At 40.9% G+C, this 16,744-nt stretch overlaps 1 protein-coding gene across 2 annotated transcripts in view; it reads left to right on the plus strand.

Annotated features, from left to right (window-relative positions):
* The window catches only part of Pcsk5 (proprotein convertase subtilisin/kexin type 5), a 424,235-nt gene that overhangs the window by 273,158 nt on the left and 134,333 nt on the right, over positions 1-16,744 (plus strand). The window contains exons 16-21 of one of the 2 annotated variants that reach the window (XM_052188618.1): positions 34-227; positions 4,409-4,493; positions 9,153-9,250; positions 9,668-9,797; positions 10,534-10,649; positions 13,636-16,214. In XM_052188618.1, the coding sequence (XP_052044578.1) occupies positions 34-227; positions 4,409-4,493; positions 9,153-9,250; positions 9,668-9,797; positions 10,534-10,649; positions 13,636-13,751 (739 nt within the window). In that variant the 3' untranslated portion in view covers positions 13,752-16,214. Of the gene's footprint in view, positions 1-33; positions 228-4,408; positions 4,494-9,152; positions 9,251-9,667; positions 9,798-10,533; positions 10,650-13,635; positions 16,215-16,744 lie in introns of those variants that run through there. The other variant, XM_052188627.1, reaches the window with a different exon arrangement.

The raw sequence follows: 16,744 nt of genomic DNA on the forward strand, positions 1-16,744 counted from the left end.
AGTAACCATTTCTCTTATAATCCCACGATGCAGAATCTGTGTCCCCAGCTGCCCTCCTGGCCACTTCCATGCTGACAAGAAGAGGTGCCGGAAATGTGCCCCCAACTGTGAGTCCTGCTTCGGCAGCCATGGCGATCAATGCCTATCCTGTAAATACGGCTATTTCCTGGATGAAGAAACTAGCAACTGTGTTACCCAGTGCCCTGATGGGTCATACCAGGATATCAGTGAGTTCTTTTAAAATGTTTTAGATTCTTAAAAAGATACAGGTTCTCATTTGAATAACTTTATGAATAAAATCTGGGTTTTGCTTAGTGCCAAACAGAACCTAGCCATCTCATTAAGGAGATGCTTTAGACGGGGTTTTGTAGAAGTGCCTGGAACTACCTGTAGCAGAGGACCCTCACACTCCCTTCCCCCACCCCAATGATTTGCTATTGTGTTCACAACACTGGCAATATCACTACAGCTCTATTAAAGCAGAAGGATAAGACACCAAGTCAGCCAAGGGAAACAGGGACATCTAGAGGCATCTAGAACCATGCTTCAAGACAGTTGCCCACTCAAAACACATTAAATCCCCCAGCACTAGTTTGTGATAGCATGTGTGAATACTACAAACGAGGGAATACCAGTAGCGAGTCTGTGTCCACAGTTACCACTATGAGGTGATCGAGTAGACACTAACTTCCTGGAACACACCATCAACCATGTCGCCTATATAGTTTTCACAGTGTTAGCTAGTCTCATCAGAGAGATGGGACCCCTCCATTACTCCAGGTTCCTAGGAACCAGCTGTAGGCCAACCTGATAAGGATAGTGGTAAGATCTGCTTACTTCTACAGATTAACCAAACAGGCTTTTGAAATTATTCAAAAACATGACTGTCCTATAAATGTCGATAAAAACAGATGTCAGAGACATTTTAGTCATTAATGAGTAAATTATCCAACACAGTAACGAATGAAAACAGGCAAGAAGAGAATGGGTTGTAAGATGATCAAGTACTGTAGTGCCTAGGAAAGGGAAAAAATGCTTTTATGAAGCTGGTGAGAGGGCTCAGGGGTGAAGATAGTGGGTTAAGTAGGTTAGGTCCTCCAGGAGACCTCAGTGACATTCACAGTAGCTTATAATCAATGACCTGTAACTCTAATGTCAGGGGAATCCAGTACCCTTTTCTGGCCTCCAAGGATACCTGCATTCCGGGCAGGTACCAACACAGATAGGCACATAATTTGAAAGATAATAAGGCACCAAGATAGGAAGGAAGAAATGAAGGAAGGAAGGAAGGAAGGAAGGAAGGAAGGAAGGAAGGAAGGAAGGAAGGAAGGAAGGAAGGAAGGAAGGAAGGACACAAAGAAGGAAGGAAGGAAGAAAGGACAGAAAGAATGAGAAAATAGTCTTTTGTTGAGTTACAGATGAAAGAAAGTTAGACATGGCAATGCCTGTAGGTCTGGGGAGGGGGTATTTTTTCCTTACAGCCAGAACATTATCACTTTACTAAACACCAACCCATACCCTAATGTGTAACTTCTCAGAGACTGTCCCTTACTGACATAATTAACAAATAGACAAAACACAAGGTAATTAGCCTTTGGTCAGACAGTGCTTCAGTATGGCTGTGGGTATCACTGGCTTTGTTTCTGAGTTCTAGATAATTTGTCTCACACCACAGTCTATTCATAACTAGGCATCTGTCTAGGTAGATCAGGCCCTCATTCTACTTGGAGTGATGAATAGGGATTCTGCGGAAGTTCTTTTCTTTTTTTCTTTTTTTAGTTTTTTTCGAGGCAGGGTTTCTCTGTGTAGCCCTGGCTGTCCTGGAACTCACTCTGTAGACCAGGCTGGCCTCAAATTCAGAAATCTGCCTGCCTCTGCCTCCCAAGTGCTGGGATTACAGGCGTGTGCCACCACGCCTGGAAGTTCTTTTTTTTTAATCTTGTATTTATTTGTTGTTATTTATTTGTCTATTTGTTTGTTTGTTTGCTTACACTCCAGATTTTAGTCTCCTCCCAGAAAGAAAATTTAGAGAATAGGAAGAGTCGTAAGAGATCCATAGAAATATAGAACATTTCTTAGGTAGCCTTGCATATGCTAAGGGTGTGCTCCATCACTGAACACCCAACAGCCGTTCCTCTTTGAAGAACTGGGACGCAGATACTTAAGGAGCTATTGGGTCACTTCCACCACTGTGTAGTATTGGCTCAAGTGATCGGTGTGTCATTCCTATTGCCTTTGTTACCGTTTCTCCCTCTAATGAGCCCCTTACATCTAGCACAGTAATCAGGCTCTGCAGTGATAATTACTGAGAACACATCGCAGTGGTTTATAGTTGACCTTTTCCCCTTGAAGTAATCCTATTAACTTGCCCAGATAAGCTAATAGGTAGAGTTCATGTTACTCTTCACTCAAGAATGTAGAAGCACTGACCTTGCCCACTAGAAGAGCTGACATCAGAATGCAAAAATAGGGCCTGGGACCTCAGGTACAAGGTCAGAACCTTAATGTACTTAGTGTACTTAATGTTACAATGGGATCGGCAGTGTAGCTGCTAGAACACAGGCAAGGGCTTTGTATTTCTTGCTGAAAAATGCAGAAGACCCTGTAGGTTCATGCAGGAGTCCGTCTCCATGTAACCGCGATGAACAGCCACACTTAAAGATCAAAGAGGACAAGCCTATAAACAATGTTTCATTTGGCTCTCTCTCTGTCTCTCTCTCTCTCCCTCCCCCCCCCTCTCTCTGTGTGTGTGTGTGTGTTATTACCTACTTGTTGAAAATATTTAATCTCAACCAGAGGCTTCTACCCTGCTTTTGATCATTCAGTTTCTGGATAAAAGACACACAACTTTTATATTTCTAACAAGCCTTATTTAGCACTAGAGCTGGGCAGATATTTACCCTCTGTGGTATTATGTCTATTTCCCTGACAATAACCCCACGATATGACTTGACGTGTTTTGTCTGGGCTCCTCTTAACTCCAGTTGGCCAGCCCTCATGGCCATGATCTCAAGTTTCTTACCCCATGGGGTTTTCACTCTCCTTCCTTTCTCTCCCCATCATGGTTCTTCTCAGACTCCAAACCCTGCCTATCTCAATTCTACCTAGCTATAGGCTATAGGCATCTTTATTCACCAATCAGAGATGACCTGGGGTGTGAGGTCATGTTGCATCACTTGGGTCTATGTGTAGATATTCTCATCCCTGGGTGAAACCAGGCATTGGGGGACCAGTATTTAACATTACAATGTATAGCAAAAGACCAAACCTCAATAATTTCCATTTTTAGTCCAATAAAAGGCTCTTTTTAACCTCAGGTATAAATTGAATACAATTTTAACAATTATGAAAACTATAAGGTATGATATGCATTTATAATATCCAATTTATTTATGTTTGACAACTTAGATAGAGTATTTTATTATCCGTCCTTTCTTGGTGAGTTTAGAGTTTTGTATCTAAATCATTTTATATCATAACTTATATAGACCTTATAACATTTTTTTTAAATCCTAACAATGAATCTTAGTTGTGAGACTATCTAGTCTACAACCCCATCAGAAATTTGAGAAGGAATAAATATTGCTTTAGTACACAGGAAGTACAAAGCAAGCACTTTCCAAAACTACTGAAATGACAGTGGGGGGGGTTGCTGCCTGGACAGTCATCCTCAAATTGTCTCTATAATATTGGAGCGTCCATCTTCGGTCTTCTGGCCTGAAATATGACAGAGCTTTTTATGAAGGAGGAATTATGAAGGGCTTGCCTACCTTGATATTGCAAAGCTTAGCAGTTGACTTCCCTGCATGCTGTTTGTCCAGTTTGGCCAGTAGCCTGTCTGTACCCACTGACATATCAGAGTGAGTTCTCAATATCCACCAAAAAAATTGACCAAGGTAAAAGGCCTTTGTTAACTATTGTTCCAAATCACTGCTTTTCATGATAAAGCTGTCAGATTCCCCTCTGTTTTGTAGTGTGGACAAGGATTTGTTATTGAATAGGAAATCTTACAGTGTATCCATTCAAGCTAATATGCTTCTACAGAATATGGATGTTGTTGGGACATGATTATTTTTATATCCATTCCTTACCGATATTGTCCTTGCATCAAGAGTGAGATTTCCTGTTTTAGAAGTTAGAAAACCATGCTTTGGAAAAAGAGTTGAAAGGAGTAAAAACTATAAACCTTTCAACTAAGAGTTTCTGGGGTCTGTCTGCCTTGTGCCAAATAGGTGCATGGTGCTTCCTGCTGTAACCGTTCATGAATTCAAGCGCCTGACCTTTTCAATGCAGCTTTTCAGATGAACCTGTGACTGCGGGGCCCATGCGCGAACACTGGAACATCTCCATTCTTTTATGGAATCCAGTTAACTGACGCATGACTGTATTTCTTTTCTTTTCTTAACAGAGAAAAATGTTTGTGGGAAATGCAGTGAGAACTGTAAGACATGCACTGGATTTCACAACTGCACGGAGTGCAAGGGCGGGTTAAGGTAAGAGAAAGATCCAGCAAGATCCAGGGAGATTTGCAGAGCAAATAGAAAGGAAAGCATGAACATCAGCATGTAAACAGATAGCTCTCGTCCATCTACCCTTGGTTTGACTCACACTGAAGCACTTTCCTTTATTTACATTATCTCTACAATTAGATATGGGGAAAAAATGGGTTGCCATTTTGGCTAAGGAAGGATTATAATCCAAATAAATTCCCTATAAAGAAGATGGTTCCGTGGGTAGAGAGATGGCTCAGCAGTTAAGAAGCGCTTGCTGTTCTTGCAGAAGACCTGAGGATCGATCCCCAGCAACCACACAGTGGCTCACAACTGTCTGCATCTCCAGTTCTAGGAGATCCAGTGCCCTCTTTTGACCCAGATTCCAGACACACATTGCTGCACACATAGGCATGCAGGTGAAATGCTCAAGCACACGAAATAAATAAATCGACAATAAAATTAAAGTGATTTTTTAAAAGGAAAGATGATTCAGATGTAAGTAAAGATGACCGTTTGAGAAGCATCATTTATACGTTTTGATCTGCATTATGCTAGTCGAGAATGACTGGGCAGATAGTGGCTGTAAATGCTATTTAATCTGCCTGATTAAATTCTCAATGGTGGAAAGTTATTCTTATCTTTATTATTTCTCTCCACATACCCAGTCATTCGCTTATCTTAAGTACTTCAGGTTCGGTTCCATTAAACTCTCTGTGGTATGCCCGTAGAGTTAATACCAGGCGATGTTTCCCCCTGATTGATGGCTGGCTCCTCGCCAACACTGATACTTGGTAGACTGTTAAGGGAGAAATGTGCAGTACGAATATGGACAGAGCTTCTTTCCTGAGAAAGAGGTCAAATGCTTTTGTGCTGAGAACACCACCCCATATGGGCTGGGCTCTGTCTTTGTATGGAGTTAGAGTTCTACAGTACATTCCATTTAGGTAGTGATAGGGTATCGCATTCATTCCATATTTCATCAAAAGTGAACTAGCATAGTGTAGGCAATTCCCAGACAGTCATCGGGACTGGAATAGTCTTTACACTTACGGATTACATGTGTCTTTGCTCTTTATTTTCGTAAGTGCCTTTAGTTACTTAAAACCTTGCTTCTCCGTACTTGATAATCTTGATAAATACAGGTCTGCCTAACTATCCGATTCTTCTTTTTAATTTTTATTTTATGTGTATGTATGTGTTTGCTGTTTGCTGAGTGTGTGCCTGATGCCCGTGGAGGTCAGAAGAGGGCATCAGATCCCTGAGTCTGTAGATGGTTGTGAGCTTCTGTGTGGGTCTTGGTCATCAAACCTGGCTCCTCTGGAAGAGTAGGCAGTGGTGGAACAGCTGAGCCATCTCTCCTGTCTGCACTTAATTCGTCTTAAAGGAACAGTGTAATGGTGAGGTAGAAGTCATTTCCCTCTGTTTATTAATCATAGCAAAGTCACTTAAATGCTTTTGTCTTACATTATTCTCATTACAAAATGCTGAGACTAACCTCTACTTTGATGAACTGCGATAGCCTGATAATATTCATTTATTATGTCATTTATTTATTATAACATTATAGCATTTATGTATTACTTACATCTGGTACATAATTAGACCATAAGAAATAAAAGACTGGTAAGCTTATTTCTTTATTTCTTAGAGAGCATTTTATGGAGCTAGTTAAAACAGAACACACAGCAGAAATATGGCAGCCATGTATGTAATTTTAAATGCCACATTATAAGTGGTAAAAAGAACAAGGGATGTGATTTTAATAAAATATTTTACTTAAAATATATCCAAAATATATTATTACAACATGTGGCCAACATAAAAGAAATTACTAGTGAATTGCTTTAAATTCTTTATTATTTTGTTAAGTCGTTTGAAGTATGGTCTTAGCATAATGTCTAAGACTCAACAATGATTTTATGAGAAATATCTGTATTAAGAAGTTTTTAAATCCAATTAAGAGAACAAATTTTATAAAGCCATCCTATTCCAAATACGCTGAGAAGTTTGCCAACAACTAAATCTCATAAAGCTTTTTTTCAAATATAGTCATAAATTAATTGAAATTGAATGAATATTTAAAGTTCAATTTCTTCAGGGCACTAGCCTCATCTCTGGGCTCAGTAGCCAAGTGGCTAGCACAGGCCTGACCTGGATGGCTTATGCAGGAAGGAATGGAGGTGGTTCTGAGCTGGACTGGTGGGCCTCAGGATGCCTCTGCTTTGGAGGCAGCTGATGGCTTCAGAGTTCAGTGACTGCTCTGTGCCCAGGCCTCAGGCCATGGCTTCCAGTGCAGTGCAGCCACTGTCTCCTGCAGAATGGAAGCCATCTCAGAGCGCCTGCCCTTTCTCAGAGAGACAAAGCATCTTTTCTAAAACATTTTTTTAGTGGTTCTTATTTCATCCCACAAAAGGATTCCTTTGATGTACCATGTTTTTCTCTAGATCTGGAGGAAGGGAAGGAGATCTTCGTTGGCAGGAGGCAGCAAGCTCTGAGAATGGCACATAACTTTGGGGGAAGCTGTCCTTTGTCGCATTGAGGCTCCTCCCTGGGTGCTTCTGCGCTGACCATTTGACTTCAGAAGACCTGTACATTGTAAAATAGTGGCTAAGAGCAAATACCCTTTCCTAAATACCTGGATGAAAATGATTTAAAACACGAACAGGAATATTGGTGGTTCTTTTCCTCAGCTACTTTATTTTTGTACCTTCTGGGATGTCTTGAATGGACAGGGGGTGAAGTAAAATTCAGTTTTCAAAATTAATATAGCCCATATTCAAAGCAGTCAACTAGGATATAAGTTGGAACGATACAGACAATCAGAAAGCAGAAAGTATTCAACCATGTTCCAAACACACACATCTTCCAATAGAACCAATTTGATAGTAAGTTTGCACCTACTTTCTGAATGTTGCCACTCAATAATATTTTATATGAAATAATACAAATTCTATATGCATTTTCAAGTTTCAGAATTATGCTGTAAACTTGGCATAGTATCATGTACCTGTGATCTTAGTCCACAGGATATGGAGGTCAGAAGGTCACCCTCAGTTACATAGCTGGCGAGCTCAAGGCCAGGCTCAAAAATAGGTAAATAAATAAACAAAGGAACACATCAATAAACAAAAACGAAAGCTATGAGAAATGTCATCGCTAACAGAAATGTGAAAGAAGTTTTACTTTACATTTTTCATTTTATATTTTAGTAACTCAGATATGGATCATAGTAGTAGCTAGAGAAACAGACATTTCATTAAATCACCTAATATTATAAAAAATACCTCCAGGAAAAACTAAAAACAATGGAACAGCAAAGAAAAGTCAAGATGTTTGCAAGATTTCATTTTGCTTGGCTGCTCATTAGAGCGGCTTAAGTAAATACACTGGTAAAAAGCAGCAGGGAGGACTGAGAGGGCTCCAGCTTGAGAGCTGAGAGCAGCCCCTCTCCCTGGGGACCTGGGTTCTATTCCCAGCCCTCACCTGATTAAAACAAACATTTGTCCAGGTGTGGTAGCCCGCACCATTAATCCCAGCCTTCAGGAGACAGAGACAGGGAGATCTCTTTGAGTTCAAGACCAACCCAGTCTACAAATTCGAGTTCCAGGACAGCCAGAGCTACACATCAGGGACATCAAATGTCCCTGTCTCAGGAAACAAAAACAACGAAAGTCACAAAAATATTTTTTTTCAGATATTGCCAAACAGCACAGAATTGGTTCATCAGAGTTTTTATTTTGTTTCATTTTTATGTTTGTTTTGTCTGCATGGACGTGTATGTACCACATGCACATAATCCCCACGGACGCTAGAGAAGGGCATCAGATCCTCTGGAACTGGAGTAACAGAACATTGTGAGGAATCTTGTGGGTGCTGGGAACCCAAAACAGGTCCTCTGTGAGAGTAGTGAGTGCTCTTATCCACGGTGCCACCTTCCTGGCCTCTTGCCAAAACTTTTTTCTTTTCTTTTTTTTTTTAATTGAATATATTCTTCATTTACATTTCAAATGTTATACCCCTTCCCAGTTTTCCTCCTCCCTCAAAACTCCCAACCCATCCTCCCACCCCCAGCCTCCAAGAATATGCTTTTCCACCCAACCCACTCCCACCTACCCCCCCCTCGATTTCCCCACACTGGGGCATCTATTGAGCCTTCACAGGACCAAGGACCTCTCCTACCACTGATGCCAACAAGGCATTCCTCTGCCACGCTTTTGGCTGGAACCATGTGTACCCCTTGGTTGATGGCTTAGTCCCTGGGAGCCCTGGGGCATCTGGTTGACCGACATTGTCATTCTTCCCCTGGGGCTGCAACCCTCCCCCCACCCAGCTCCTCAAGTCTGCCCTCCAACTCCTCCATTGTGAACCCCACGTTCAGTCCAATGGTTTTGCCAAAACTTTTGAAGCATTGTTAGATGTAGAGTAGGGTTGAAAAATGCCGGATGGTGTGACACATTCAAGAGTTAGGCTGAGGGCTGCAGATGATATTACAAGTACCAAGAGAGGTCTAGGGCCTCTTCCCTTGTCTTGCAACTTTACCAACCTCTGGTGTCTGAGGGAACCATATTTGTTACGTATGGAGTCTATGCATTCTTACTACTTTGCCATGGGGACAACAGTCTGCTTATCCATAGCTTGTCCATGTTATGCTTCTCCCAGCCTTCAGGGATCCCGATGTTCCGTCACCTGCGAGGATGGACAGTTCTTCAATGGTCACGATTGCCAGCCCTGCCACCGCTTCTGTGCTACCTGTGCTGGTACTTTCTCCCACCCCTCCCCCGTAGATTCCAACTTGTGGTTGTCCTTTTATTTGGCTGTAGCCATGTTTCATGCAGTTATCAATACATTTCAATGATGTAGGGCCACATTTCACTTGATAATGCTATACCAATTCTCACAGAGAGCCAGTAATCATCAGCACCTTGTGAAGAACTTAAATGTCCCAGTAAGCATCTCTTTCTCAGAAGCACAGGCATTCTTGGTGAATAGATTCAGTTAAAAACACAAGAGTCCCCTCCCAGGCCCACTGAAGGAAAGTAAGAGCAAGGACAAAGTTATGACCCAAGTTGGCAGCAGATGGGTGTGGCTTTTGCAGACTGCTACAGCATCCCATGATTCAAACTGTCCTAAGGCTTTTCTCCTTTCCTGTCTCTTACATGTGCTTTGCACTGAAGGGGCTGGAGCAGATGGATGTATTAACTGCACGGAGGGGTATGTCATGGAAGAGGGAAGGTGTGTACAGAGTTGTAGTGTGAGCTACTACTTGGACCACTCTTCAGAGGGTGGCTACAAATCCTGCAAGAGGTAAGTCCACCTGCTCTGACCCTAACACTTGATATCTGAGTTACTTGTAAATAATGAGAAAACTGACAATTTTTAATGATAAAGTACAATTCAGTCTCTGTGTCTTTGGACACTGACCTGCAGAATTGGTTCATGTTGACTGGTATTTTTAATGCCTCAAGAGCACCTTAAAGTTTTGTGTGTGTGTGTGTGTGTGTGTGTGTGTGTATGTGTGTGTGTGTGTGTGTGTGTGTGTGTGTGTGTGTGTGTGTGTGTGTGTGTGTGTTTGTAGGAGGTGCCTGAGACCAGATGTCAACATCAAGTGTCTTCTTCAATTGTCCTTTTATATTTTTTGAGTCAGGATCAGTCACCGGTTTGGTTAGATGGTCAAGCACACACTCTCTCAATCTATCTTCCTTCCAGTGCTGGGAATATAGAGACACAATACCACACCCACCTTTTGACATGGGTGCTGGTGATCTGAACCTTACCAAATAAGTCATCTCCCCAGTTCCCTTCACACATACCTTAGAGTTTTAAAAATAGTATATCTGCTTCCAAGACGCTCTTTGTCCCCATTGGCATCGGCGTCTACCTACCAGGTTTTTCCTAATATTCTCAAATCTAACAGCTATCATAAGAAAATACTTTTGGTCATCTTTAACGGAAGAACTAATTTGAAGATATTAAGAAATTGATAGTAAATATTTCCATGCAGATGGATAATAGATTTAATGATTATGCATTTTGCCTATAGATGTGATAACAGCTGTTTGACATGCAATGGCCCAGGATTCAAGAACTGCACCAGCTGCCCCAGTGGGTATATTTTAGACTTGGGAACGTGTCAGATGGGAGCCATCTGCAAGGATGGTGAGTACGGCTACACGGTCTGTTCGCGATCTTTGCACTTTACAGACTAACGCATTTCCGGTTTAATAAAGAGACTAGCAAGCATGTGTTTAACAGGACATGCTCAGTATCTTATGGACATTTGATGACCTTGGTTTACATTCTTAATGAGTCATGTTGCTTCTTATTATTTTGTTATCATTGTAGAAAGACAGAATCTTACCGTATAGCTTAGGCTGGTCTCAAACGCATGGTCCTCTTACTTCAGGTACCTGGGTAACACCAAACCACCTGCTATCCCCAAGACAGTTCCAGTTAGTTGTTTTAATTAATAAGCTTTACTTTTCAGAACAGCTATCCCTTCTTAGAAAAACTGAGCATGTACTCCAAGAGCACACACGTGCATAACTTTCCCCACTATCAACAGCCCACACTACAGTATTGTATCTGCCACACTCGTGAACCCACGGAGACACATCATCATCATCCAAGCCCATAGCTTACCCTAGCATATGTTTTCGTACTATAAATTCACTGTGTTTGAGTAACCATACATAGCATCACACGAGAGGGTCTCTGTGCCCTAAAAGTTCACTGTGTCCCCCCTTTCATCATCCTGCCTCTCCCAGTTCCTGAAGTCTCTGAATTTGTTTTCTGTCTCCATAGAGACTTCTTTGCAAAACATCTAATATTTATGAACATATAGTATGTAGCCTTTCCTGGTTGGTTTGATTTTTAATTGTTTCTTTACATTTTTTGGTCATACAGACTTTGTCCAGATTTTCTAAAGCCTCATACATAGAACCTTATACCTGCCTGTGAATACTTAGCATTCTGCATGAATATCTTCCTACGTCCTATGTTTTAAAACTTCTTGGGCAGCTTCGCTTTAATGAGAGCATCGTATTTAATCATGAAAATAATCCCTAGTACTTGCCATGCTCTAGTTATTTGGATTTTTATCATTTTAATATTTGAATCCTAATCCAATAGTATCTGAGTGTTTCATGGAGCATGTAAAGCTAGGAATTAATTTTCTAATATTCCAGCAGGAAAAACAAAATAAAATGTGATGATTAAAAAAAAAAAAAGGCAGATCAAACCTAGAACATAGGACTTCCCAGTATTAGGCTAGTCTGCTTTGCTTGCCATTAATGGTTTTCATTCAAATTTTAGGACCTACACTATCCCCAAACATTCTGAATGGATTATGCAGGGTATAGTATGACAGACTTTTAGAAACATTTAAGTGTCCCTAATTTGCAGTGTAGGTTAAGAAACTTCCTCTGCCAGCTTGGCAAATGCCAAGATCTCTTACCTCTTCGCAGTGACTACTTCCACCTGTAAATTCAGCACATTTCAGTTATTCAAATGCCAACATTAGTTTTTGATTTTCCACGTAATCCATACTCAGGAGACCCTAACTTTGTACCTAAACTTTACACACAAAGTATATCTCAATAGAGAAATCAATTGTATTTGAGCTATCATTCAACATGTCTTTAGACATTGCATTTGGAACCATCTTGGCCACAAGGCTTTAGCCCGACCTAGGAAAAGGGCAGAACATGAAGTTATGAGTCTGAATGCAGATCGTTGGTCCACACAAACTGAAGAAGATACTACTGATGCTGTGTGGTTATTTCACAGCTCACTCTTAGGAAGAGAGCTAGTGAGAACATTGATACACGCTCATTTATAGTCCTATTTCCTTGAAGCATCTGAGTGGCTTCATCTTCAGCATGTTTCAGAACTAGTGTATGTAGCAGGGCAGGCTGGGCCCTCCCACTCTGTACTTTTAGAGCCAGCCAGGGCTAGTTCTTCATACACCACTCTGGGATGAGAGGCCTGAAGTTGGGGCACAGGGCCATTTAATTATCAGCTGTCAGTTACCAGCACGTGCCTTTTATATCGGAATACAACCAGAACTCTTTTTTAAAAGTCTGTACACAGATGACTCAGGAAGATTCAAGTGACTGACAGTCACAGGACATCTCCCTTGACGTTTTCACCTCTAGCATTTGGTATTGAGCACCTAACATTAATGAAGCCCCAAACCACATTGCTAAGCATTGCTGATCATGGGCTGAGTTATACCAAATGGCAACTTGGTCGAAGGGAAGTTTCAGGATTGTGGGCTAGAGTGGAAAATGAAGAGCTGTTGTTTGCAATGAGGTCACTCTTGGACCTGTGAAGAATGAGGTCCTTTGAGCCCTCGGTCACATGGCCAGTGCTCTAAAGGACTACAAATTGCTCCTTTTCAACTCCATATTTCCGTGATTCTAAGACAATTGTTTTGCAGCTCCGCATCTCTGGAATCATATATATCTGTCAATTCATGACAACTCACTATTAATTTTTGACTATCCAGTTGATAATATGTGCCTGTCATGCCTGGATCTTAGACTTAACCACAGAAATGTTTATTGACTTGAATGAAGCCTGTGACTCCTGGTTCTGCTGTGGCATTTAACAGCAGCTCACATGAACATCTAATTAACTACACATGGAGCATCATATCACAGACTGTTAATAAGAATAAAATTAAAATTCCAATTGCTAACAGAATATAGTATCACAGTGTAAGAGCATTATTACCTTGTGATACTGAGATAACAGTCAATCTTAAACTGTCTTGGACTCATTGTCTCTTAGATTCTATGAAATATGGTACAAAGGACTGAATATTTTCTGCTCTTGATAATTCTGAGAAGAAAAGTTCCTTGCTTGTGATATTATTGATTTCTAACTTATTCTTTTTTTCCACTCTCTTTTTCCTTTCACAAATGGATACCAATCACATTTACTACTGGACTACAATATCTCTCCTTGAAAACACTGCTGTTGACTGAAATCACTTTGGGTGGACCAAATTCCCTCCTGTGCCTGCTCCTGAATGACCTCTTCCAATCCCCCAATCTACCTCTCTGGCCAATCAAAACTTACCTCGATGTGTCACGCTGCTCTGCACTCCACTCCCCCTCTCTCTTGCTGACTTCTGGAAAAGCAACGGAAGAGTCCTGGGCAGAAGGAGGCTTCTGTATGCTTGTGAAAAAGAACAATCTGTGTCAGCGGAAAGTTCTACAACAGCTGTGCTGCAAAACGTGTACATTCCAAGGCTGAGCAGCGGCCTCACGTCCTTGTTCCTGTAGACTTATAGATGATTCCATATTATTAAAGAAAAAAAGCCAAAAACTGCAAACCACCTCTCTCTTTCTTGCTATCTTTTTTTCTCTCTCTCTCTCTATGTCAAGTTTGTGCAGGGAGATGGTGAACTGTTTTGTCAGAATTTAAATAGAAGAAAAAAAACTACAACAAGCCTACCTTTTATAACTGGATGTTTAGTGTTAAACAGCCAGAATCACAGAGACAGTATTGTATAACCAAAGTATTTGATGCCAAAATTTGACGTTAAAGTAATGATTTGATTTCCTGCCCTGGTTTGAAGGTCCATTTTATTCCTTTGCAGTCACTCACTGTTTCTCCTTTAAAAAATTCCTAAAAATATTTTTCCCGAAAAACAACGTAAGAGCACACATAGGTCAGAAGGAACAGAGGGCTTTGCCTCAGTCATTTTTCTGGCTTTCATCTGCAGCCAGGGAAAAGGACAGGAAGCTGGACCTTAGGGTCCTGAGAACACCCTGCACAGTGTGTCCGGTGTCTCGTCTTAGTGCTTCACAGTTCCATGGTGATCCCTTCCCACACATGATTTGCTTTGTATGTTGTGTTCCACTGTTTTGCACTTTTCTTACCTGATAAGCCTCCTCCACTGGCTTCATCAGGTACACTTTCTGCCACTGGCTTCTCAAACACTGTCAATTGGGTTATTTTTACACAGCTGGTAAAATGAATTATTCTGCAGAGTCAAATGGACGGTAGAAGCATGAGATAAACAGAAGGGCTGAGGCTGATCCAAGTCTCCAAAGCCCAGAGCATCATCTGTAGGCTCTGTACAACCTCTCGGTGCTATCTAGCCGTTGCCCCTTCTCCCCCTACCCCCGACCTTTTTCTAACTGTCATCAGAAATTACATTTGTCACATGGGAAGCATTTGGATTATGATGCAGGAAATTTCTTCCTGGGGTCAAAAGTTTCTAAGAAGTCCTGTATTTTTTAAGAAATGGAATTTATTTAAATAATATTTAAGCTCATGCTTAACACAAGTGGAGCAGCGTTTTTCAATGGTGCTTATTACGCGAGTTGTCTCCTCCTGTCATTTTTAGAAAATAAAACTGGAAATTGAATGTGGGTGGCATGATTGTACCCTCCCGGTTCTGTATTTTCTCACTCCTCTGTTCTTCTATTACTAGGGCCTGTCTACCGAATGTCACCGAGCTGGGGTTGGTTTGTCTGTCTGATTCGAAATGTGTTCATTGGTTTTCTGTGACTCCATAAATACTTCGTAGAATCTAGAATACTGAAGTATAGAGAAACTACTTTGAATCTGTGGTTGGAAATGATGAAACATGGTCAATCTTTTTGTAGTTCTTCTGAGAATAACTGATATCACACTCCTCCACTTTTCCTATCTCATCTCCTTGGTGACCTCATTTACTTGGAGCATGAGCCAGGCATCTCCAGGTTCTAAGCTTTGGAAAGCTACACTTCCAAGATGCTGTTGGCTTCACTGCTAAGAAGAGAGTGGTGGTCATGGGAAGGAGCTGGGGTGTGGATGCTAAAGTCCCCATTCATACAAACGAGCAGTAAGCAGCCTACCCTGAAAATATCCCTAGTCAACCAAGTTCACTTCTAACTGCAGGTAGATAATGAGTAAGTGTCTATTGAACCCTTTAATAGCATTGTAATGTTACTGAGTCAGGAGATTCATAAGTAACTAAGGAACTGGCAGGTTATGCTGGGCAACTTTTTTCTTTAGAACACTGTAGGCTCTTCTCACTCGAAGAGCAGAGGGATTCCTGGCCACCGTGTATTCTTCTTATGTTTAAATGCACAGACTTTAAATGGACAGATGTAAACACAAGCCAGTCAGATGGCAAAGACTAGACTTGCCTACAAAGAAATCAAGTTGATTAGACAAGTCTAGAGGCACAAGGTCACAGTGATACAGAAGATAAAACTGGTGTCCTATCCTTAGACAATTAACCACCAATATGACAGAAAATTCACTGGGGCCCACGGCCGTGCATTCCATGTCCCACTGACCATGCAGGTGCACATCACGGAAATGCCGGTTTAACTACTAGTGTGTTACTGCCTCATTTATCTACATTAACTAGAACATAATGCTTTCAAAGTTTACGTTAATGTTATATATTATGTATAAATATATATATTCATAATGAGTATATGTAATGGATAGCACAAAGTCTGGAAACGTGACAAATGCTCTTACCCTTTGGAGACAAAAGTCCTATTTTCTGTTTTCTTTTGTCTTTTGATCTTTAATTCACTAATTAATAGTGATCTGTTGTTAAATCCAAATCCACTTTGCTGAAAAATACTGTACATGTGTAAAATGTTCAGTTGTTTTTTTGTAAAATATAGAACAGTTGTAATTGATACTGGCCAAAATCAATGTTATTCCATATTTTATTTTTTCTATTAAATTAACCTAAGTTCCTGTTTATTTGATCTCTTCATACCCATGTGTAAACCCCTCCGAAAGGCTTAGTGTATGAGAAACTTCTCTGCTTCCATACAGAAGCAAATGTGAGGGATCAGTGGATATCAATAAAACCTCTTAGTATAAGCACAGATAGAAAAATGGGAAGATAGGTAAAAACAGGAAGGAGGAGACGACACAGAACAGGTGACGTTTGGGCTGCAATGTATATTAAATCTCATTTTCAGGAAGAACAAAACAAAAATACCTATTAAAACTTAGCAGAGTTTCTGTCCAGTTGTATCTACCTGGTTGGTGGTATGGCAGGTAGCTGAGTCATTTTTGTAGAACAAGAATGAGAGAGAGAGAGACAGAGAGAGAGAGAGAGAGAGAGAGAGAGAGAGAGAGAGAGAGAGAGAGAGAGAAGATGTCTGTGTAGAGATGGGCAAGGATGTAGCAAATGTAAAATCTGAAAAGAAAGGTTCAGTTTGTTGACATCTTGTATAAATTTGCCAGTGGCTAACCATGAACACCTAAAGGATGAGTTTATCCAA

The sequence above is a fragment of the Apodemus sylvaticus genome, chromosome 1 (genome assembly GCF_947179515.1).
Source record: "Apodemus sylvaticus chromosome 1, mApoSyl1.1, whole genome shotgun sequence".
In the NCBI taxonomy this organism is placed as follows: domain Eukaryota; kingdom Metazoa; phylum Chordata; class Mammalia; order Rodentia; family Muridae; genus Apodemus; species Apodemus sylvaticus.